Raw genomic sequence first — 22,432 nt, forward strand, 5'->3', positions numbered from 1 at the left:
ACAGAGAACTGGGCTAAGGTGGAGCCGAAGAGTGGGTGCAATATGCTGGTCCAAAATGCACTCAAGTTAATCCAGGATGCCATTGGTATGTGTTGGTGCTTCAACCTCATGTGCATACTGTCTGTTAAAATAAGCATTACTTTCAATCTCTTCAATCTCATAATCATTACTTTCTGTTGAAATAGCTATCTGCAGGGGAAAATTTTAACAATGATGAGCTTAAATATTATGTGTGTTCATTAATACAGTATAATGTAAACTTGTTAAGTAGAAAGTTGAAGAAAGTTAAACCATTCTTTGGTACATCTGTAGCTTTTAAAAAGAGCTCCTAGAATGTTTGTTTAATTCTCGTGTTTAACAATTTATGATGTATGTCTAGATTTTTAATTTCTCAAAGGAAAAGTCTTTGTACATCCTCCTGCAGCAGCTAGTATGATATCTTTTTAATGGGTGTACTTTTTAATTTAATCTTATTTAAACTGGTAGTTTTGGGGTAGGTCACTATCACTTACTAGCTGTGTGACCTTGAGCAAGTTACTTAATTTCTCTGTGCTTTCATTTCTCACCTGTAAAATACAGATAATAATAGTACCTACCTCAGATGGTTATTGTAAGAATTAAATGAGATAATACGTGTAAAGGCCATAGCAGAGTGCCTGGCACAGATTGTATATTATAATGTTAGTGATTTTATGATCACTTTTTTCTGTGGCGTATACTTGCAAAAATATTCTGTATAAATGGAATGGAGTTTTCACATTGACTTAGTTATTGTTTCAGAGATATTATGTCTAAATAAATGATTTTATCAATGTCTAACCTCTAATTAATTAACATTTTCCCTCATCCTCCCTACTAGGTAGTGCTCTATGTAAAAAAAAAAAAATCTATGCTTTAAATGAGCTGACAATGCTGACATAAAAATTAAACAGTGACATTTAACAAAGTTACCAATTACTTTGTGGGGCTAACAATTCATTCTAAGTGGTCTGTTGGCTAATTTTTTAAAATACTGCATTTTCTTCAGTTTTGTTTGTTCAGTGCCTAGGAGTTAGCAGCCAATAAGCCAAAAATCACTAACATTATAATATACAGTCTGTGCCAGGCACTCTGCTAAGTCCTTTACAATCTGTGCCAGGCACTCTACTAAGGCCTTCCTCAAAAGGTGTCAGCACAAGCCAGGGACTCCGCAAGGACCATCTGGAGGACGAAGAGCAGTGGAGATGGTCAGACTCAGTCAAGGACAGGAGAGAAGAAGGATATTTGTGCGTGTGCCAGGAGGTAAGCTTGTGTTATTTGCCTTTAAAAAGAAAAATCTTTGTCTTTATAAAATGTCATCCACTATTCAAAGTAGTCGCCCATGATCCCTCTTCCTTGCTTGCCGTTTCTCACTAATCAACGGCCTAGTTCTGGCAATTGTTGCCTGGAATTGTTTCTCACATTTGTCCCTCCTTTTTCATCCCAATCACACTCACTCATAGCCTATGAAAACAGCCTTAAAAGCTTTTTGAATGAATACATTTTTCAATTTCACAAATTACACATGTTCATTGTAGATAGTTCAGAAAAATCAGGTAGGCAAAAAAAGAATCCCACCACTTAGAAACAATCAGTTAATATTTTGCTATATACACCCCTTATGTGTGTATGTGTTTAGAATCATTATGCAATACAGTCTGGTAAGTTACCGCATATCATAAATATTTGGTTATATCAATAAATAGACCTTTACAAAGGATTGTTAATAAATGTATATTCCTATTCTATGGCTATGTCATTTATTTCCTCAATCAACCCCCTATTATTCAATATCTAGGCTACTTCTTTCACTTTTATAAGCATGCTTTTGAGGAACCACCCCTATAACAACATTAATCATATACATTCTTAATAATTTCTGTAAGATAAATTCATAAAACAGAATTGCAGGATCAAAGCCTATGCACATTTTTAGGGTATTTAATAATGAACCAAATGCAATATAGCTTCTTATTCTGCATCCAAATGTCTAGTATTTCTTTTCTCCAATTCCTCTTTCTAAGCACTACCAGATTAAGTTTGTAGAGAAGAACCCTAGTAATGTCTTCTCCAGCCCCCAAAACCTTCCAGGGTTTAAAATCCTCAGTCTAGTCTTTGAAGCCCCTGTCATCTGGCCCCACCTGCCTTTCAGATTCATCCCTCACTATTCCCGCTGTTACTCTACACTCCATGTTATTGCTTCTGCTGTTGTTACCATCTGGAACACACTCAAGTCCTATTCCATCTCCACCCATTCTAGATAAGATTCTTTTTGTTAACTCTCCTAGCCGTATGTATGTACCTCAGTTCTGCCGTTTATCATATTCTATTCTATGCCTCAGGGATCTTTGGGTACCAGTTTTACCTCCCTTACTACACTACAAGCGCTTGTAATACAGGAACCATGACTTATTAATCCCCTGCATCCCCTCTGCACTAGAAGTGTGACAGTTAGGACTGACTGGGTTATACTGCGGTGACAACCCTCATATCTCAGAAGTTAAAAACGAGCAAGGTGGATTTCACACTCATGCTACATGTCCATCTCAGGGCAGCAGGGGGCTCTGTCTGTGACTCCCTCACTCTGGGATTCAGGGGACCCCTGCATCTGGAACTGATATGGCAGCAGGGAGAATGGACAGTTGGAGGGTCCCATGCTGGCAATTAACTGTCCCTACCAGAAAGAGACATTTAACCCAGAGGCCAAAGTTAGTCACTTGGCCCTACCAGTGGAAGAGGGCAGAGAAGAATCTTCTCATATAACTAGGAGAGGAGAATCAGAAAGGGAGGAACGTGAAATTTCTACCATAGGAGCTATTATGCTGTCTTGCTTATAATGGGCAATCAGTATGTGTTGAAAGCATGAGCAAATGAATGAATCTAAAGTAGTTCTAAAAGCAAAAGAATTCTAACTATTAATACACCATGTTACATTTTCAAATCAATTTCCATTTTTATAAGTAGAGGCAATTTAACATAAATGGGTATTTTGTTTTTTCCTATTAAGTATAAATCTGTACATGGAATATGGATATGGGTTTTTCTCTCTCTGCTTAAAGACGGAAGCATGGAGTCAGGGAAGTGTGAGCACACCACATCCTTTGGGAAGAAATAGGAGTTGCACTATTGTCACACAAAATAACCAGATAGAAAGAGTGATCAAAACTGTGTTAGAAGATGGTGCTTCTGTAGGAGGGTGGCTCAGCTGACAGCACTCCTTTCTCTTAGGAGGCTCTGCTTTATTCTAATTACAACACAACGAGATGCTAATGGAATGTTATGCAGTAAATAGCAATTTGAGGAGGGCTCTCCAGAGACTAGACTTGGGTGTGACAGAGGTGTGTGCACGACGGAAAGATGGGTGCATGACAAGGCCCTTTGAGGCTGCGAGGGAACTTGACCATGATAAGTGACACAGCTTAACAAATGCCAGTGTGAGTTCTGGTCGCCTGGGGAAACAATGTTCTGACCAAGAATCTCTCATGACCTGGAACCTGTAAACTCAGTGGGCCTTTTCTTTTCTGTAAGACGACTATTATCACTCTCGTAAGGTGAACTTTTAAGTTGAGAGAAATAAATGAAAGCATAGGGTTGCTATTTTTGAAGTGGACTTAAATATGGGTGTACCAATAACTTTCAGAGTCACTGTAACATGTTATATGCATTTTCATTCAAGAGAATTTGTCATATAAATTTTGTAGCTTTATTGAAATGTTTAGAAGACCTTGACTACATTTGAAACCAGCATTTAGATATTTGAGGAAATTGGTTCATAAAATGTGTAGTTTGAGTTATTAGTTGTACATAGTGTTTAAATATTTGAGAAATTGTGCTTAATCAATGTAAAAGCTTTAAAAAATGAATATTAAACAAAACAAAATAGTGGTAAGTGTCCTTTCCACTCCAGAAGCCCCTGAGATGTTGAAGATCCTAGCAACAGACAAGACAGGTTTTATCTGGTAGATTCAACAGATTGTACCTTGGAGCAAACACGTATGAGGTCTGGCTGTTGGTATTGAAAACAAAATCTAAACTAATATGCTTAGCAGGAAAACCCTGTTAGCAGCGGCATGGGCTGTCTTTTATGATTTCTGTCTTTTGACAAGAATTTTTAAGTTGTGGTTTGATTAGGCTTGGATCATGGGCGAATGTTTTGCCATGTTCGCCTCTCTGGAATAAGCCCAGGGTTTGTTCCTTCAGAACACTTAAAAGATCAAGATTTTAGGTGAGGGGAATTAAGCAGTGAGGGTTGTAGAGAAATGAATAGGCCAAGCAACCTGAATGATCCTAGGACTTTTAAGGGTAGATTAATAGTCCTATTATGTTGCATTGATGCTAAACCATTCCACATCCTCCCAGTGTTCATTAAAGTTGCCATATAAACAAATTAGGTCTAATTTTGCTCTAAACACTTTCCAGGTCTAAATAATCTCACTTCATATAACTGTCAGGATAAAAACAAGTCAAATTGTCAGTGGATGCTAATGTAGTATAATTAACAGATATGAGGATGGTTCCTCTGGCTGCAGAGAGCAGCCAATCAGTATGTTTCTGGGGTAGTCACTTTGACTTGCCATTTGCCTGGCTCATGTAAGATGCTCCGAGGATTCTCTTCGGACTCATGAGCTAATAATGCTTAGGGATTTCGTGCCCTGAAAATTCTTTAATCCTATGCTTCCTGAATCCCACTTTAAGCCAGGACCTTCTGTCACACCTCAAGATTTACAGGCAGTTTGAAAGCTCTGCTAAGCAACCATTCCTGTGGCCTTCTGGGGATCCAACACAGTGCCACAGTGCCACTCAGGGCTTCCTCTCTAACTTTGACCAGGATGCATTTCCTCGACCCTCTGACCCAGCTAGTTCTCTGAGGGTCTTCCTTTCCAAACAGCTGCAGCAGAGCGAGCCACACCATGGGTGAGATCAGCCAAGACACCGTGGAGAGATACCTTGAGGACAACCCTCAGTTTGCCAAGGAGTACTTCGACAGGAAGCTGCGGGTGGCGGTGCTGGGGGAAACCTTGGAGCACGGAGGCGCGGGGGACCCCACCGGCGAGGCCTTCTCGTGGGCCCTGTGCGCGGAGCTGCTGCGGGAGGAGGAGGCGGGCAGCGGGGAGCAGGTGGTGCACAGGGCCCTGCAGAGGCTGGCGCAGCTGCTGCGGGCCGACCGCTGCAGCATGTTCGGGTGCCGGGCGCGCAACGGCACGCCCGAGGTGGCCTCCAGGCTGCTCGACGTCACCCCGACCTCAAAGTTTGAGGACAACCTGGTGGTCCCTGAAAGAGAAGTTGTGTTTCCACTGGAAATCGGGATAGTGGGTTGGGTTGCTCACACAAAGAAAACCCTTAACGTCCCAGATGTGCAAAAGGTAGGTGGATTTATAACGGGGAGAAATGAGGTCTTGGCGGGGTCCTGGTGAACCAATGGGAAGGAGAGCTCGGGTTCAGGGAGCCCCAGGGCGGCGCCCCTCCTTGGGGCACTGGTTTAGCTATAACCTAGGGGGTGGGGGCAGCAAGGAAGAGGGGCAACAAGGTCTGAGGGTTACCAGATTTAAAAAGTATGAGTAAAAGATGCCCAGTTCAAGTTGAATTTCAGATAAACAATGAATAACATTTTAGCGTGTGTCCCATGTAATATATGGCATTTTCTTAGGCAACCTCACCTGGGTCTGGTACATTCCACACCTGCTTCCTTACCCCTCCTTCAGGCTCTGGGAACTTTCTTTCTGAAGGACACAGTAGAGCAGGCCACCCACCCAAGATCAGCCCCCAAGCCAGATGCCAAGACTGGGGAACTGCTCCCCACGCCTCTCTCACAACCCTTCAAGGACCCTCAGTTCTCTGGGATGGCTTGTAAATGAATTCTTTCACCTATAGACCAAATGTGCAAAAAGAAAAAAAAAATGGTACCGTTTAAAGTTCAGATGTTCATATTTGGATCATTGAAAACGTCAATTTTGGTGATGATTAAGTGCAATTGACCATCCCAACCACCCCCCAGAACTCAGAGCTTTCAAGAAATATTTCAATCATGTAAATGGGGTATTTGGACCCTCCTAAACACCAACAGCTTTCTGCACACATTATTATGCTCTCTTAAAAACAGAAAAGAACTCTTATAACCACAATGCTTGTTCACTTAGTAAAAGTTATAAAACACAAATAAACAAAAGGGAGGGAATGTAAATTACCCATAATCCCTCTGCTCGGCGTATAATCATAGGTACCAGCCTGGAGCTTCCCCTCCTAGCCCCTTTTCTATACATATTATTACGATTTGCTATTAACGAGGCGGGAAAAATGGATTATGATGGAACGGAGCTGCTGGCAGCAGTCCCTGAAGTGTTTTCTGCGCAGGAGTTTATTTCCAGCCGTGAATGGGGGCAGCTAGAGGTGGGAGGGTAATCCCCTACGGGCCTCCTGACGCTGATGATGGATCCAGAAGGCACAGAAGTTGTCAAACATTAGCGACGCTCAGTAAACATCCACAGGGGCAAGGGTTACCTTTGGGCACCATAGGGCCCTCGGTCCTTTTGGAGCCCTCCCTTAGGTGAGTTTGAGCTAGTTAAAGTTGGCTTTTGAGGCGGACCACAGCCCTATCAGGTGACAAAACTGATGTGTACCCTTCAGGCAAAATTCTCTTCAGACCAGTTAGAATGCCCACACATTCTGAGGTTTTTTCATGGGAATATACTTCTTGCCAGTCTCCAACTGAGGCCATCTCCAAAATTACTGACATCAAACTAAAGTGACATGCAAGGTTTTTTCTGACAAATTTTTTTTTTGAAGAAGAGATGGGTAAAATAATTTCTGCTGTAATACTATTAATGAGCTCAATTCTCCATTTGGGTCCTTCTAAGTACTGCATGGGGACCTTAAAGGATCAGGTGGCCTTGGTCTGTTGCTGCCCGTGTGACTGTCGCAGTCATAGGAAAGGCAGGAAGTCGGGGCACGGTAGGCATCACCTCTTCCCTGTCTTTCTTTTCCTAAGGACTCCCGGCTGTTATGGGCAGGACAGAGAAGTATGTATTGAAGACAGACACCCTCCTCAACTCAGAGGAGATACAAAGGCCTCATTTGCTCCCCCTTTCTACTGCTGCTATGCATTTTTTTTCTTCCAAGAGTGGTGCTTTTCAACTCTGAATGCACATTAAAATCAAATCGTTGCTTTTTAAAAATACCGATGTCTGAAACTCTCAACAGACCAGTTACAGCAGACTCTCAGAGGCTGGAATACAGTCAGCAGTATTTGTAAAAAGTTCCCCAGGTGATTCTAATACTCTGCCAATGTTGAAAAGCACTGGTCTACTGGGTAAGCAGATGGAGGAGGAAGTGGACTTCAAATTAACTGTGGAATACCGGGTGAAAGGGGCTCCAGGAGTCGCTAGTCTGACCCTTTCCTTGGCAGACGGGAAGCTGAGGTCACGGGAGCTGTATCTCTCATTGCATTTGACAACTGATAAAGCACTGTCTCATTCTTCATCTCATTTGATTCTGGCAAACTTCCTTGCAGAAGAGGGGACCGTATTTTTACTTCCATCCTGTATATGTAGGAATTTTCTCAAGGTCAGTTAGGCAGGATGTGATGGGTCTGGGGCCATAAACCAGGTGTTCCGAGGCCTCGCTCTTCTACCACGCCGCTGACCGCACGTGATTTCTCTCTGGTGGCAGGGTGCGTGCAGGCAAGAGAAGGATTCTCACCCCTAGACAAAGAGGCAGAGTGGACACTCCTGATCTCTGGGGTTCGTGAAGGTAGTAGTGGGGAAGTCACATGGTGTAGCATGAATGCTTTGGCATCAGACAGACCTTAGCACAGATCCAGGTCTGTGACTAGGTCACTGTGATGGATTGTATTTCTGCACCTAAGAAATGGAGTAACCAAATGTATGGATTAAATGTACATAAAGTCCCCAATTCCTAGTAAGTGCTAATAAATGACAGCTATGAAAACATTATGCTTATTATTGTTAATACATATTAATATGTATTACAATATTACAACATTACTTCTTTTATATAAAGAATGTATATGTTTATATAAATATATGGTGGGGGGTGGGAGCTGGGTATGGATGGCCAAAAAAGGGTCAATGATTAATGCCTGTTTTTAAAACAGGTTAAAGACAAGGAAACTTTTAATAACAGGAAACTGAGAGATATCCTCCTCAAGTTAATCATTTCCTTCTCTACTGGGAAAGCTGTTGATTAACTCTATGGGTGGTTTTCATTCTGACTGTGCTTTGAAAGAAAGCCCTGAGAGAACTCCTGAGTTTTCAATAATTAACAGGGTGCTTATATCTTCCTTCCCTCCCTCTTTTCTCTTCCTTCTCTCCTCTGTGTCTGACTCCTGATCTCAAGGGATAACTGTATTTAATCAGAATTTAACAGTGCTAAGTTTGGATGAGGGAGTCCAGGTGGCCTGCTGCTTTAAACAATGTTCTCCAGGTGCCTTGAGTGGCTTCTTTGAAGAGGACCATTAGGGAAGTCTAAGAATCCCAGTTATATGGGGTTTACTCAAAGGAGCCACTAAAGATTGTTTGAGCTAGTGAAAATAAAAAAAACAGAAAGTCTTACCTCATATATCCTGTAATCAGATGGATGGTTTAACTTAGGGCTTACAGATTCTGTAGTAGGCAAGAATTCCATTTTGAAACATATACTTTGTTAAAACAGCCTGTTGAGCTTAAGAACATTTCCTTGTGTTTAGAATCTAAAATAAAATCAGCATCAAGTTTTGAAGTTACACAGCGAAGCGTGTTTGCAAAGAAATGCTGCCTGACTCCATCCCAATGTGTGTGCTTCTGATATTTTGATTATTCCTTTAGTGTCCAAGATTGCTGTGTAGATGAAAGTGATCATGATCTGTTAGGAGAGAAATGGGATGTGAGCTGCTCTGGGCAAGCAGTCATTAAGGGAAAGAACCTAACAAAGTCTGGGGACATCTTAGCCTGAAAGTGAGGATGCTACCAGAAGCAGAGAAAAATAATGGATCAAGCAGTTAGGAAAGAAAGAAGGCTTTTGATGGCCTGGGGCAGAGTGCTGTCCCTCAGGAGAAAGTGTGCTTCCAGGCAGAGTAGGCCTACACCACCAAAGAGCATCTAATTTCTTTTGTGATTAGAACTGGTTATAAAAGCTAGAACTGGAAGCAGAATGGCAATTGCAAAAGAGAACTACTTCTCAGACAGGAAGGCTCAAAAAAGCCCCAGGTTTCTCTTTCCAGCATTTTTTGAGCACCCTCAGTGCTTAAAACGCTTTTGTCAGACACTTTTCTAAGTGGTCTACCCATACTATGTTATTTTATCTTCATATAACTCTAGATAGTAGATAACATCAGGATCCCCATTTCACATCAGAAATGAGGACCAAGAGACTAAGTAGCATGTCCAGGGTCACACAGCCAGGTAACTGCCTGATTTCATCCAGGAAGTCTGACTCCATCACCTTCTTCAATGTTATGCAATGCTGCTTCCTAAAGATACTTGTTTTGTGTGGCTCTGTGCTGGGAACAGTATAGAAGAGGTCTGGAGGGAGGGGCACCTCACATTTTCTTTGCGAATGGTCCCATTTCTAGGGATCCCTCGCAGGAGTGAGTCACCTGCAAAACACACAGATTCCTGGGGAAGGCAGAATCCACTTTAGAAGATCAGGACTGGGTGGGTCTGCTGTGAGATCTGTGAATCTGCATTTACCAGCAGATGACTCTGAGGCACAGCCCAGGCTGCTGCTCTGAGCTGAGCTGTGAGCTCTGTTGGCCAAGCAGCCTCTGTTCCTGGGTGGAAATTCTGGCCTGAAAGTCACACACCAGTGGACTCTCCCATTTTTAATTTGGGAAATTGAACAGAGTCCACCCTCCAAGGTTTGTGCTGCTCTTAGAAGCACCGTCAACACAGGGAAATGAAAATACTACAACTTGTGAAAGGAACATTAATTTTGGCCAATGAGTTTCAGAGTCAGGCTGAAAGTTCAGTTCTAACTGAAGAAATCTCAGGTTCAAAGGAGAGGTGACCACAGAAGGGGGACCACAGAAGACAGTCAACACCCATTTTGAGTGGGTATTCCTCTAAATTGCAGCTAATAAATCAACTGCCATCCTAGACCTTCTCAAGCCCTTCCATTTGCGCACCTCTCCAAACTCATCACTCTGCCCTTTCCATGATTAGTATGTAGAATCAGCTCTTGCATCCACTACAGGAGGCTTGTATTTGGGTAGATCCATTTCCTCTTTCCCAAAGGGAGAAATAAAGCATATGAATAAAAGACATGAGTTTGGTAGGACACTGAAAATGGAAAAATGTCTGGTATTGGCAAAAGGGTGGTCCTCTTACACATGACCAGTCGGAGTGATCATTCCAACCTTTTGTAAAATTGTTCTGTGTAAATAAAAACTGCACATACCTGTTGATCCAGCAAATGGGATTTCTACTTTGGGGGAATCTATCTTATAAAAATAAAAGCAAGAATGATTAGTGCAGCATTGTTTTCAGTAAGGTAAATAAGCTATAAACAGACTAAGTCAGTAGATGATGGCTGAGTGGGTTATGTTCCCACACCGTGGAGTATGTGCAAGAATCTTGAAAGTGACTTCACACCCATATCCACTGGCCTGGAGAGAAGTCCGTAACATATTTCTACTTGGTGAAAGCATTGGATAAAATCAGAAAATTTTATAAAAAATAAAGAAGAGAAACCCTTTGTCTAAGCATAGAGAAAGGCATAGAAGGAGACAAACCAAACTATTAACACTGATTTCCTCAAAGTAAGCGAGATGAGGAGTTTGGGGGATTATCAATTTTTTATGTTCTAATATACCAGTTGTCTGGTTTCAAGTGTACATTTCACTTTTGTAATTGAAAATGGTCTTTGAAATACACCTGTACTCCTGCACTCTCCTTCCCAGTGTGCACTTTCTGTCCATTGCAGTCCTGTGTCTTCTCCTCCCTTCCTCTCAGTGCCTCCTTTCCACCTGGCTGTGACATCACCTCTTTGCTCTTGGCCCAACCTCATGGTAACATACATAAGATATATGGTCCAGGCAGGATATATAAACCTGGACTAGAGAGAATGATCTATTGCCATTCCTTGATCTCTACTCGTGGTTCTGTGCTGCTTTGGCAAACACAAAGCAAAACATTTGAATATATTTTTCAGAACAGCCATTTTTCTGACTTCATGGACAAACAAACCGGGTATGTCACAAGGAATCTGCTGGCATTCCCAGTTGTGATGGGCAAGGAAGTTCTTGCTGTGGTTATGGCAGTTAACAAAGTAAATGCATCTGAATTTTCCAAACAGGATGAAGAGGTAATGCTAACCCTGAGTATCCAGTAGGAGGCTCAGGATATTTATTTGTTGTACACTGAAAGAAAGATATCATACCTAATTTGTTTTTCCTTGGCCTTCTGTAGGTCTTTTCCAAATACTTCAGCTTTGTTTCTATCATCCTAAAGCTTCATCATACCAACTACCTGTACAGTGTGGAATCCCGAAGAAGCCAGGTAAAGGGAAGTTGACATTAATCACTCTATACTGACCTGTTCTTACAAAGAGACCCAGAGATAGCAAGCCCAGACCCCTCCTATCCCTCACGGGAATCCAAACCATCTGGAATAGATCCCCAAACTTCAGTTCCAGGTGTCTCATAGTCTGCCCCCACCTCCCATCCCACCTCCCTGCCCCTCAATCTGTATATACAACTGTCTTGCCCTTCTTCAGTCTTTATCCTAGGTAGCCACAGTTTCTTCATCTGTGAGATGGTGATGATAATTTTAGTACCTATCGCACAGAGTTGTGACTATTAAATGGTCATTAGATGAATTAGTTCTCATAAAGTTCTTAGCATTTCCCAGTAAATAGTAAAGTTAGTAATTTGAGAAGCAAATCATTCCTCTGAAATCTGTGGCATCCTTGAACCAGGGTTAAAGAATAGCATTGGTAGCCAAGATACCTGACTGTGGACCACTCTCTGGACCTTAGGTTACTCATCAGTATGATGGTGTGAAGGGGCCTGAGAAGGACGGCTTCCAAGGTCCCTTCCCATTCTTACTGTCCAAGTAAGGTTACCTTTGATTATCTCAGGATGCAAGGAAGGAGGCAGGTGGCTTCCTCCCCATGAGGACCTACAGGAGCCAGTGGGCCACCAACAGTGGACCCTCTTCCCAGGCATCTCCATCCAATTTTAGGTCACTCACACTTTGAAGCCAAAACATTTGGACATGGGAACCAGTCATGGCTTCTCCCCCTTCATAAACCAAGACTTGCAAAAGTCTACTATCATCCCACTCAAAGAATCTGAGTAGTTTGTTGGATATGTACCTGTTCAAAAATGGAATTGCATTGTTTAGTGATAGGTATTTATTTTATTTGATGCAGCACCTGTTTTCTTTTGGCTAAGGCTCTATTTCTTCACAGTGCATTTTGTTCTGTTTTCTTTTTAATGCCTACTTTCAGATTCTTATGTGGTCAGCCAATAAAGTATTTGAAGAGCTCACAGATGTTGAGCGACAGTTTCACAAAGTGCTCTACACAGTTAGAAAGTATCTGAACTGTGAACGATACTCCATTGGACTGCTGGACATGACCAAGGAGAAGGTCCACAACTGTTCCATATGTTTTGTCTCACCTAAAATCACCTATAAAATGCACATCCCATGAAATGTGATCCATTAAAAAATGCATATGCTATGTAAGTAATCAGTTGTGAGAGATAACAAGAACGAGTGCCACGAAAGTACAATACAGAGGTAACTGTGCATTTGGGAGCAAAAAAGATCTAGGCTTAAATATTGGCTTTTCTACTTCCTAACTGTATGAGTCTTCAGCAAATCTTTTTCTTTTTTAAAGATTAATTCATAGACTTTATTTTCTTAGGGAAGTTACAGTTTTATGGAAAAAATGAACAGAAGTTCATAGAGTGCCCATATGTCCTCATCTCTTTGCCCCAACTCCAGTTTCCCCTATATTAACATCTTTCATTGATGTGGTACATCTGTTGCAGCTGATGAATCGATATCAATATATTATTAACTAAAGTTCATAGTTTGCATTAGGGTTCACTTTTTGTGTAGCACAGTTCTATGGCTATAGCTATGTAGGTATTTACATTACAAATGCATAATGTCATAGAATTACCATTATAGTATCAAATGGAATAGTTTCCCTACCCTATAAATGCCCTATACCCCACCTATTCATCTCTCTCTGTCTACAACCTCTGAACCCCCAGCAACTATGGATTATTTTACTGCCTGAATAGTTTTGACTTTTCCAGAATGTCATACAATTGCAATCACATAGTTGGTAGCCTTTTTCAGATTTCATTCTCTCCTTTAGAAATATGCATTTAGGTTTTCTCCATGTCTTTTCATGGCTTGATAGTTCATTTCTTTTCTTTTTTCTGAAAAATATTCCATTGTCTGTGTTGCCACAGTTTATCCATTCACCTACTGAAGGAGATCTTGGTTGCTTTCAAATTTTGGCAATTTTGAATAAAGCTACTATAAACATTGTATGTAGGTTTTTGTGTGGACATGTTTTTAGTTCATTTGGGTAAGTATCAAGGAGGCTATTGCTGGAGGGGTTATGTGGTTAACACTATGTTTCATTTTGTAAGAAACTGCCAGAATGTGTTCTGAAGTGGTTGTAGCATTTTGCATTCCCACTGGCAATGAATGAGAGTTCTTATTGGTCCACGTCTTCACCAGCAGTTGTGATGTCAGTATTTTAGATTTTAGCCATTCTAATAGGTGTGTAGTGGTTTCTCACTGCTTTAATTTGCAGTTCCCTGAGGACATATGATGTAGTACATCTTTTCATATACTTATTTGTCATCTGTATATCTTCTTTGTTGAGATGTCTGTTCAGATCTTTTGCCCACTTTTTAATTAGATTTTTTATTATTGGTGGGTGTGGTTAAGTACTTTAGTACTCAAAAGAGTACTTTGTATATTTTGGATACAAGACCTTTATTGGATATGTGTTTTGTAAATATTCTCTCTCAATTTATGGCTTACTTTTTCATTCTCTTCACAGTGTCTTTTGTAGAACAGAAACTTAATTTTAGTGAAATCCAATTTTGCAATTTTTCTTTCATGGAGCATGCTTTGGTGACGTATCTAAAAGGTCCCACCAAACCCAAATGTACCTAGATTTTCTCCTGTGTCATCTTCTAGAAATTTGATAGTTCTGTGTTTTACATTTAGGTTTATGATTCACTTTGAGTTATCTTTTGTGAAAGGTATAAGATCTGAGTCTATATTCATTTTTTTTGCTGGTGGATGTCCAGTTGCTCCAGCATAATTGTTGAAAAGACTGTCATTTCTCCACTGAATGGCCTTGGCGCCTTTGCCAAGACTCAGTTGACTCTATTTCTGTGGGTCTATTTCTGGGCTCTGTTCTGCTCCATCGATTTATTTGTCTTTTCTTTCACCAAGACCACACTTGTCTTGATGGTTATTTATAATAAGGTTTGAAGTCATATAGTGTCAGTTCTCTGCCTGTGTTCTTCTTTTCAGCTGGTCTTTTAACCTCCCTGATTCTTGGATTACTTATCTGTAAAATGAGGACATTTCTCTTATCAGTTGTGAGGATTAGTGAATTTATATATGAAGTGTATATGATAATAATATATAAAAAGTGTTTAGTGCATAATAGGGGCATAATAAATTATATTATCACTAACACTTTGAGGTTTTATATTCTGACAAGTTAAAATTATTTTAAAGGAGACATAATGAAATATTTACTATTATCCACACACAATATAATGTTCATTTCTATCTTGTTTCATTAATTCTGTTGGAGCTGGCCTCCTTCAACATAACTAAGAAATACCATATCATGTGTATTTCTTACTTTGCATGTGATTGGAAGTTATTTTTTCAGAGTAACTGCTCTAAGTGGGTACACACAGGACCAAGTGTCAAGAGAGCTGGTTCTGATCCTGGCCTTGGGACTTTGTAGCTGAGAGTGTTGGTCAGGATGCTTTTGGCTGCGAGTAACACTGGACCCAGCTCAAAGCACCCTTAACAATAGGTAGTTATTATCTCATTCAACAAGAAGTCCCAAGGTAGCCCAGTTCTCAGGCAGGTTAATTCAATACAGACATCAAAGACCCAGGTGCTTCCCATTTTTTCCCTGGCAAGGCCTCTGCTACCTTCAGCCTATTGGTGAGATTTCTTCTTACAGTAGCAGTATGACTGTTGCAGCTCAAGCCATGGCACATAGACAAGACAAAACTGGGAGATATTCTGGCCAGTATCACTTTCGTCACCTTTCATGTGAGGAACACTTTTCCCCAGAAGCCCCTCAGCAGGCTTCTCCTCCTTCCTTGTCTACAACATGCCTGTCCTCAGACTAATCCCAGGAACCTCCCATAGACCACCTGTGGGCGGTGCAGGGCCTATCTTCCCTGAAACAATTACCACTTGATACCCAAATAAAATCAGGCTCTTTGAACAAACATCAGGCTGTCTTGGCAAGAAAGAGGTGAGAATGGGTGCTGAGTAAGGGGCCAACACTGCTGGCCATTCTGCATGACCTAGGCCAAGCCTCTTAACCTACCTGTTTTTGTTTAATTATCTGTAAAAGAGCTGCTATCTAATGAGTACTTTTAACTATATGTCAGGTAGGTGCTCTGTATGTATTATGTATTATTCATTTAATCCTCACAATGAATATATAATATATATTATACATATATAAGTATAAATTCTGTTATTATCCCCATTTTACAGATGAAAAAAGTTAAGTGACTTTTTTCACAACCATGAGTTCATAAGCAGTATTGCTGGAAATTATACAGGTCTTTTCCAGCTGTAAAATCCCAGAATTGCAAATTTACATAAAATATGCAAGTATATGAAATTCCTGTAAGATAGGGTAGGTCATGGAGCTGTTTGTTTAATAATGTTTAAATATAATTGCCTACAGGAATTCTATGATACATGGCCAATCAAGCTTGGAGAAGTAGAGCCTTATAAAGGTCCAAAGACACCAGATGGCAGAGTAAGTGCAAACATCTTCCTTGATGATACCTGTGCACAGCAAAAGGTGCTCAAATCAGAGGCGGCCATGCAGAGAGGAAAAAGCACTGGCCTGAGAAGGCCTGGGTTCTAGTCTATAACTTCCTGGGGGAACTTGTAGTAGTAGAAAGAACACTTGACAAGGAATTTGAGGTTCAAGTTCCAGCTCTGCCCCAAGCCAGCTGGGGGCCCTTGCCTTAACTCGTTGTTCAACCTCTTACTCTCCTTTTCTGTAAAGCCAGGCTGAGTGGGTCCATGGTTCTTAAGAGGGAGGGATGCATCAGAGCCACCTGACCAGCTTTTTAAACACACTGTGCCCAGGGCCCTTCTTCTGACATGCTGGATTGGAATCTGCAGGGAAAGATTGGGTTAGATTTACTTCTCCCCGGACTGGAAATTTCACAGGGCAGGAACACCGTTTCACCACCGTATTCCCAGCACACAGGAAAGGGATAGTACTGGGATGAAATTTTATTGGGAGGTGGAGGGGAAAATGAGGGTGCAGGGGGGATATGCTCGTTGTACAGCCGAGAAGGGAAAACACTGATTGAGGTGGAGAAATTATGTGATTTGTTCTATCATCACAAGAGAAAGAGGTCAGTTAAAAATAAACAAAGATTCTCCTAAAAGCTGTTTGGGTGACTTCAACATTTAAAATTTAGTTCAGTAGGCTTGATCATGTAGATTAGTGGCCAATAATATTTCTAGTTGAATTGAAAGCTTGTAATTAGGACAGGAGTAGTTTGGTAACTTATGGTATACAAGGAAGTGCAGTTGGGAAATAAGGTACTATTTAAATGAGTTTTAAAGTATAAGTTCATCAGTGAAAAGTATTTTCTTTAGGAAACATTATTTTCATAATTTCTTCCTTCTTAGGAAATCATCTTTTATAAAGTCATTGATTACATTTTACATGGAAAAGAAGAGATCAAAGTGATTCCGTGAGTACTGTCATGAAGTGGATGCAGGTGTTGCCATTTTATTTTTGTACACAGTACATTTCTCTGTATAGAAATGATTTTCTTTCTCTGATCTTCCTCAAGGACACCTCCTGTAGACCACTGGATGCTTGTTAGTGGGTTGCCAACATATGTTGCTGAAAATGGATTTGTAAGTTATTGAACAGATTTAAATCTTAAATAATACTGGATGAAACTTTCAGTAGTTAAGAGATGGAAACAATTGTGAAAATGAGAATATACCAGGTAAGAGCAAGGTGGTCACTTCTTTGGCACAGGACATGGGAGAGCGGAGTCTTGGCAGTTGGGTGTAGGGTAACTAGAGGCTTCTATGTGAAAAGTTTTAGTTTGCATGAGGAAGATTCATCCATCTCTCAACTTATTCTGCAGTCATACACATTTCAGGCATCCTTTGGGAATCCGTTAAGAACTATGATTCATGCTGGGTTTAATTTTATCTCAAGTATAGTTACATTGTTCAGGGCTTTGGAAGCACAGAAAATTACTGACAAAAGAGAAAAATACGTAAAGAGAGAACTTTGCCCATGATTGCAATGCAAAATGTGAACTGACAAAGGAAATGAAAATTTTGCACTGATCTGTCAGGTGGCATTGAGTGGGGTGGGCGTAGGCCAGTTCTGGCTGAGAGAGGTCAGGTGTGTCAGACAACAAACAGGAGGTCTCTGGTAGATCCCAAAGGACCAGGATCACTACCGTCTGTGTCATTTTTTTGGTATCAAGAGTCCTCCAGGCAAGAATGTTCAATGCTGTCAACATTCTTAATGTTGGCATTTTTCTTTCTTCCTTCAAATCCAAGTTTCTGAAATACACGTATACCACTTATTTGCACATTTGTTTTTTCTTTGTGTTCTTCTTGTATTTTTGATAGTGTTCATCTTCATTATTTAGTAAATGCGCATGTGAATTACAGTGACTAATAGAATCATCCAAGGGTCACAGGGAAAGTGAAACAAAATCTAAGCTATCTAGTGTGTTCTTCTGCTGTTACAAATTTGCCTCTGCTTAGTGTGAAAATTGCTGGGTTCAGAATGGTGACAGAGAGTAAGAAAAATTCTATATGTGATCGCAGGACAATTTTTATATGTAGGGATGCTTTACTTTGTGGTTTCAAGGGGGCCGAAGTCCTGCACTCAGTGGTTACAGGACCAGGCCTTGACCAGGTGACACAATCTCTTTCACTCGTGTGGAGACATGTCAAAGGAGAAGAAAAGAAAAAGAAAAGTAAAACAATTTTATTTTGTTTAGGAATAAACAGCAATGTGTATATACTAAAAAATATGGTTTCAAAATTGCTCTGGAATAATTGAAATATTTTTCTAAAGTCATTCCTCAGTTAGTGGTAACAATCAAAACATTCCAATTCATTCCTTGCTGAACCCACAGATATTATAATTTTTTCAGCCTCACTACATAGCCAAATAGCTTGGCCACTGGCCCTGGCCTTAGTTTCCTTGCAGGCCATCTACCAGACCCCAGTTAGAGTTTTTATCAAGTTTGATGCAGTCAAAGCTGCTACAGCCAGTATAAAGAAATTTATACCCCAATTTTCAGACACCTTTTGTCTCCTTGGTTATTTGCTAGGTTAACAGGTTGTCTCCCAAAAATCAATTTGGAGAAAGCTGATGCATCAAAAGGCAATTCATTGAATGGCTCATTTGCCAAGTCATCAATTTTCCACGTAACCAACTTGCCAAGAGACTGACTCCTAAAGCCTCGGAGGATTATTTCCTGTTTTCAGTTCTATCACAGGTTCTCTGCCTCTGCTTTCCTGCTGCTCTGGGCCCCAGGCCTCCACCACTGACAGCCCAAGACTGGTGGCAAACAGCTGTAAATCTAGTTTAAGTTATTTCCCACCAAATTGCCTATTAGGCAATTTAGCATCCCAAAGTGATTTTTCAGAGAAGTTACCTTGAGCCATTTGCTGGGATTCCATAATGAGGGTGAACACACATCCCAGTTTGCCTGGGACAGCCCCCATTTACACCTGTTGGACTTGTGAGTCACTTATAGTCTTTTCACTCACAAAGGTGTCACCCTGTACTCTGCACTTACAGTAAGCAGGACCTATTAAAAACATGTGTATTTTGTGTATGGGACAGTTTCACACTTGATACCATGGACATTTGGGGCCAGATAATTCTTTGCAGTGGGGGGATGTCCTGGTACATCCCTTGCCTATACCCACTAGATGCCAGTAGCACCACCAACTAGTGACAACCCAGAATGTCTCAGGTGTTGCTGAATGTCCCCCAGGAGGCAAAATGGCCCCTGGCTAAGACCCACTTGTCCAGAGGACATCACTCATTTCTGCAGACCCAGGCAGAGCAATGCCTTCCCTGGAGGGCTGTCTCTGTAACACCCAGGCGGGTTATGGTAAAGAGAGCAAGAGGCCATGACTCAGGAACCTTGGGGCCTGAGCCAGTCCTGCCTTAGGTAAATCCCTTGGCAAATCCTTGACCTTGGGCAAATCCCTTGACCTCCCTGAGTTTTAATTCTCATCTGTAGAATGAGGCTCTTGACCTAATTATTTAAGAGATAAGGCCTTTGAGAATTCTTTATGCTATTTTCTGGATAATAAAAATGATCTGCAAATTTCATTGTAGTTAATTTGTGTGTATATGATGTTCCTCTAAACTGTTTAAAACTTTTCCTTTTAGCTTTTTAAAACTTTTCCCTAGATAATTTTCTCACAAACCCTTTTTAAGAGAGAGAGCAAAGGCAAATTTTAAGCCGAGCTGTCCCAGAAGTCATACAGTTGGACCTCTATGGCCTTAAGGGACGTGTGCACATGGAGTTTTCCTTAAACAGTAAATCCTGGCTCTGAATGGGAAATGACAGAGAACGGTTTAGTGATTTTTTAGAATTGAAAACATTAGACATTAAAAACAAAAATTAGATACATTTGTAGAATTAGAAGCATTAGATACAAGATCAAACCAAGCTGGAATCAAGATGACATGTTAGAGAGAGAGAGAGAGAGAGAGAGAGAGAGAGAGAGAGAGAGAGAGAGAGAGAGAGGGAGACAGAGGGGCTGGGAAGATTCCCGAATACTGAGTTAAAAGCTTGGCCTCTAGGACTTTGACCCATCTGTAGATATTCTCCAGAAGCCTGTAAAGTATGGGTTAAAACCGATACTGTTGTTGGAAAGGTCAGGAAAGAGGACCAACTGCTTTTTTGCCTCCTGAAGGATGCTCAGCCAATCCATGCTGTTTATTCAAATCATATCATAAATTAATGGATGGCACAAATAACTCCTTAAATTATTAGGTCATATATACTAACAAAAACTTGGAAAGATTTTTTACATTTGCTTTGTGATAATAGTATGAAAACAGTTGGTGTGGCTCAACCACTCTCAGGAAGCCCTTGCCGTGTGTGGCCGAGGGGCTGGCAGGGTCAGTACAGGAGGGGCAGAAGCCCACTCCTACCTACTTACTGGATCTTTAGACTTTCGGGAATTTTGTGAGCAAGTTGTTAAACTGTTGGCAGCTTGACATCTCCTGTGGTGGGAGAATTTACATCATGTAAATCGGCAAATCATGCCAACCGGGGTTTTCCCCAACCCCTCCCCAGGACTGCTGACTCCACCAGCACCCTCGTGGCGGAGCCCATGAATTTGAACAAAGTCACTTAACCTCTTTGGGCTTCTATTTCCTCACCTTTAAAAGGAAAAGCTTGAAATTAATTATTAAGCTTCCTTCCAACTTTAAAATGCTATGATTTTAAGTATCTAATATGATTTTGGTAGGAAGCAAGATACAGTCTCTCATTAAGACCCATTTGTGGATATGACCCAATGTACAGATAATTAAAAATTACCCAAAATGGAATGATTTCTTGTCGTATGAATGTGAGTAATAGTTTCTGAATTTAGTATTTAAAGTGATGTCTCATAATGACTATTTACTCTGCTGTACCTAAAAGGCTGTCTGGCTTTTTCCACCTGCTCCTTAGCCACGTTCTTCCAATCCAGATCCCACATTAGAAAAAAAGAAGAAAGAACATAGAAATTTCCCATCATTACTGCCTCACCTGCCTCAGCACAGCAGCCATTCTGCCCAGCTTTCTCCTTTCCTTGGTCTGAGTAGCTAGTTATTTTGAATTTGGAAGAGTAATCCTTCAAGGCTGGAGAGTAGGAAGGAGCAGAGATGGCACTAAATGTCATTCAATGACTTAGCAGAAGAGACACTCACTTCAATGTGTTGTTAACAAATTTGGCCTAGCTGAGGTCCAGTGTGAATAATTTGCCTGCAAACCGTCAAGAGCTGTGGAAGAAACCCTCACTGTCCCTGCATTCTTTCTTACTCTGCTTATGGGTTAACAGTTCCATTGCACACTCTTCAGGACTTTCGTCTCCTCTTGCTTTATAGATATGTAACATGCTGAATGCCCCTGCAGATGAATACTTCACGTTTCAGGTAATTTCACTCTCTACCAGGCCTCACCTGCCAGTGCTGGGGCGCTGGGGTGGACAGCACTGAGCGGCTCCATCCCAAGTCTGCCTTATGCTCAAGAGGTGCACACAGGGCTTCTGTCTCCATCACCTCAGCTGGGCCAGTGGCCACCAAATAGCAGATTCTTCAGTGAAAGGAGGGTGGGGCATGGTGGGGCGATGAGAGAAGGAGATAGGGTGTTTGTCACCCCGGCATTCAGAAGGCCCATGCCCCTTCTCCATTCTCTCCCACTCCTGGTCCTTTAGTACCTAAAACAGTGCCTGGCATCATAGGTGCTCAATAAATATTCTTTGCAGGAATAATTAGCTGGATACATCCTACTACCTGGATTCAGCCCTTTGGCAGTCTTCTCTGTCCCTTCCCTGCAGTTTATTGCAGTTGTTATCAGGAAAAGAAAATCTCCTTGCTGGATCCCTGGGGGTCTCTCCTGCCGTCAGGCCCTTGGCTTTATCTTTCTTGCTACAACATCCAGTGAGTCCCTTCCTGCCACCTCTGCCTGTCCCCTCTGCCACCCCCTCCCTGCCTGACCACTGGGGATAAACTGGCGTCTGTCTCTGCAGCCTCCTTTTCCTTGGTTGGCCCTTGTTCTGTGTCCTATTTTAACAAATGTCCAGTGGGAGCCCTGGTCCCACTGAGGAAGAGACAGCCCTCCCAGGGGGACCACTAGTCTCACAGACACACACAGATCCCCATCTATGCCTGGAGAGAGAGGCTGGCCTCCTCCAGGGAGGGGCCACGTCCTGAGCAGCAGGCTTGAACCAGGCCTGAGGAAACCTGCGCATGCTTGCTTGGTTACATGGAAGTTTCCCCCGGACCTCCCTGCTTACCCCTCTGCTCACTGACATGGAAAACATGCAAACACCATATGGTGCGTTTGCTTTAGCTCCTTCCTCCTTGCAGCTGAAGCCTAATCGTGACCACACTGTGCCCAGCATTGACCTCTATATATGTGGCAACTGGGTGTCAG

The 22,432-nt window shown here is 41.5% G+C and overlaps 1 protein-coding gene across 8 annotated transcripts in view; it reads left to right on the top strand.

The window, feature by feature from the left end:
* Positions 1–1,147: 1,147 nt before the first annotated feature.
* The window catches only part of PDE6C (phosphodiesterase 6C), a 52,474-nt gene continuing 31,189 nt past the window's right edge, over positions 1,148–22,432 (top strand). For 6 of the 8 annotated variants that reach the window (XM_036880115.2, XM_036880116.2, XM_057506096.1 and 3 more), the window contains exons 1-9: positions 1,148–1,281; positions 4,907–5,381; positions 11,161–11,313; positions 11,418–11,507; positions 12,460–12,600; positions 15,940–16,014; positions 16,908–16,972; positions 17,075–17,141; positions 21,382–21,429. In XM_036880115.2, coding sequence (XP_036736010.2) covers positions 4,929–5,381; positions 11,161–11,313; positions 11,418–11,507; positions 12,460–12,600; positions 15,940–16,014; positions 16,908–16,972; positions 17,075–17,141; positions 21,382–21,429 — 1,092 coding nt within the window. In that variant the 5' untranslated portion in view covers positions 1,148–1,281; positions 4,907–4,928. The remainder of the gene's footprint in view (positions 1,282–4,906; positions 5,382–11,160; positions 11,314–11,417; positions 11,508–12,459; positions 12,601–15,939; positions 16,015–16,907; positions 16,973–17,074; positions 17,142–21,381; positions 21,430–22,432) is intronic. The other 2 variants (XM_057506095.1, XM_057506099.1) reach the window with 2 other exon arrangements.

Source organism: Manis pentadactyla, chromosome 8 (genome assembly GCF_030020395.1).
Source record: "Manis pentadactyla isolate mManPen7 chromosome 8, mManPen7.hap1, whole genome shotgun sequence".
NCBI classification, from domain to species: domain Eukaryota; kingdom Metazoa; phylum Chordata; class Mammalia; order Pholidota; family Manidae; genus Manis; species Manis pentadactyla.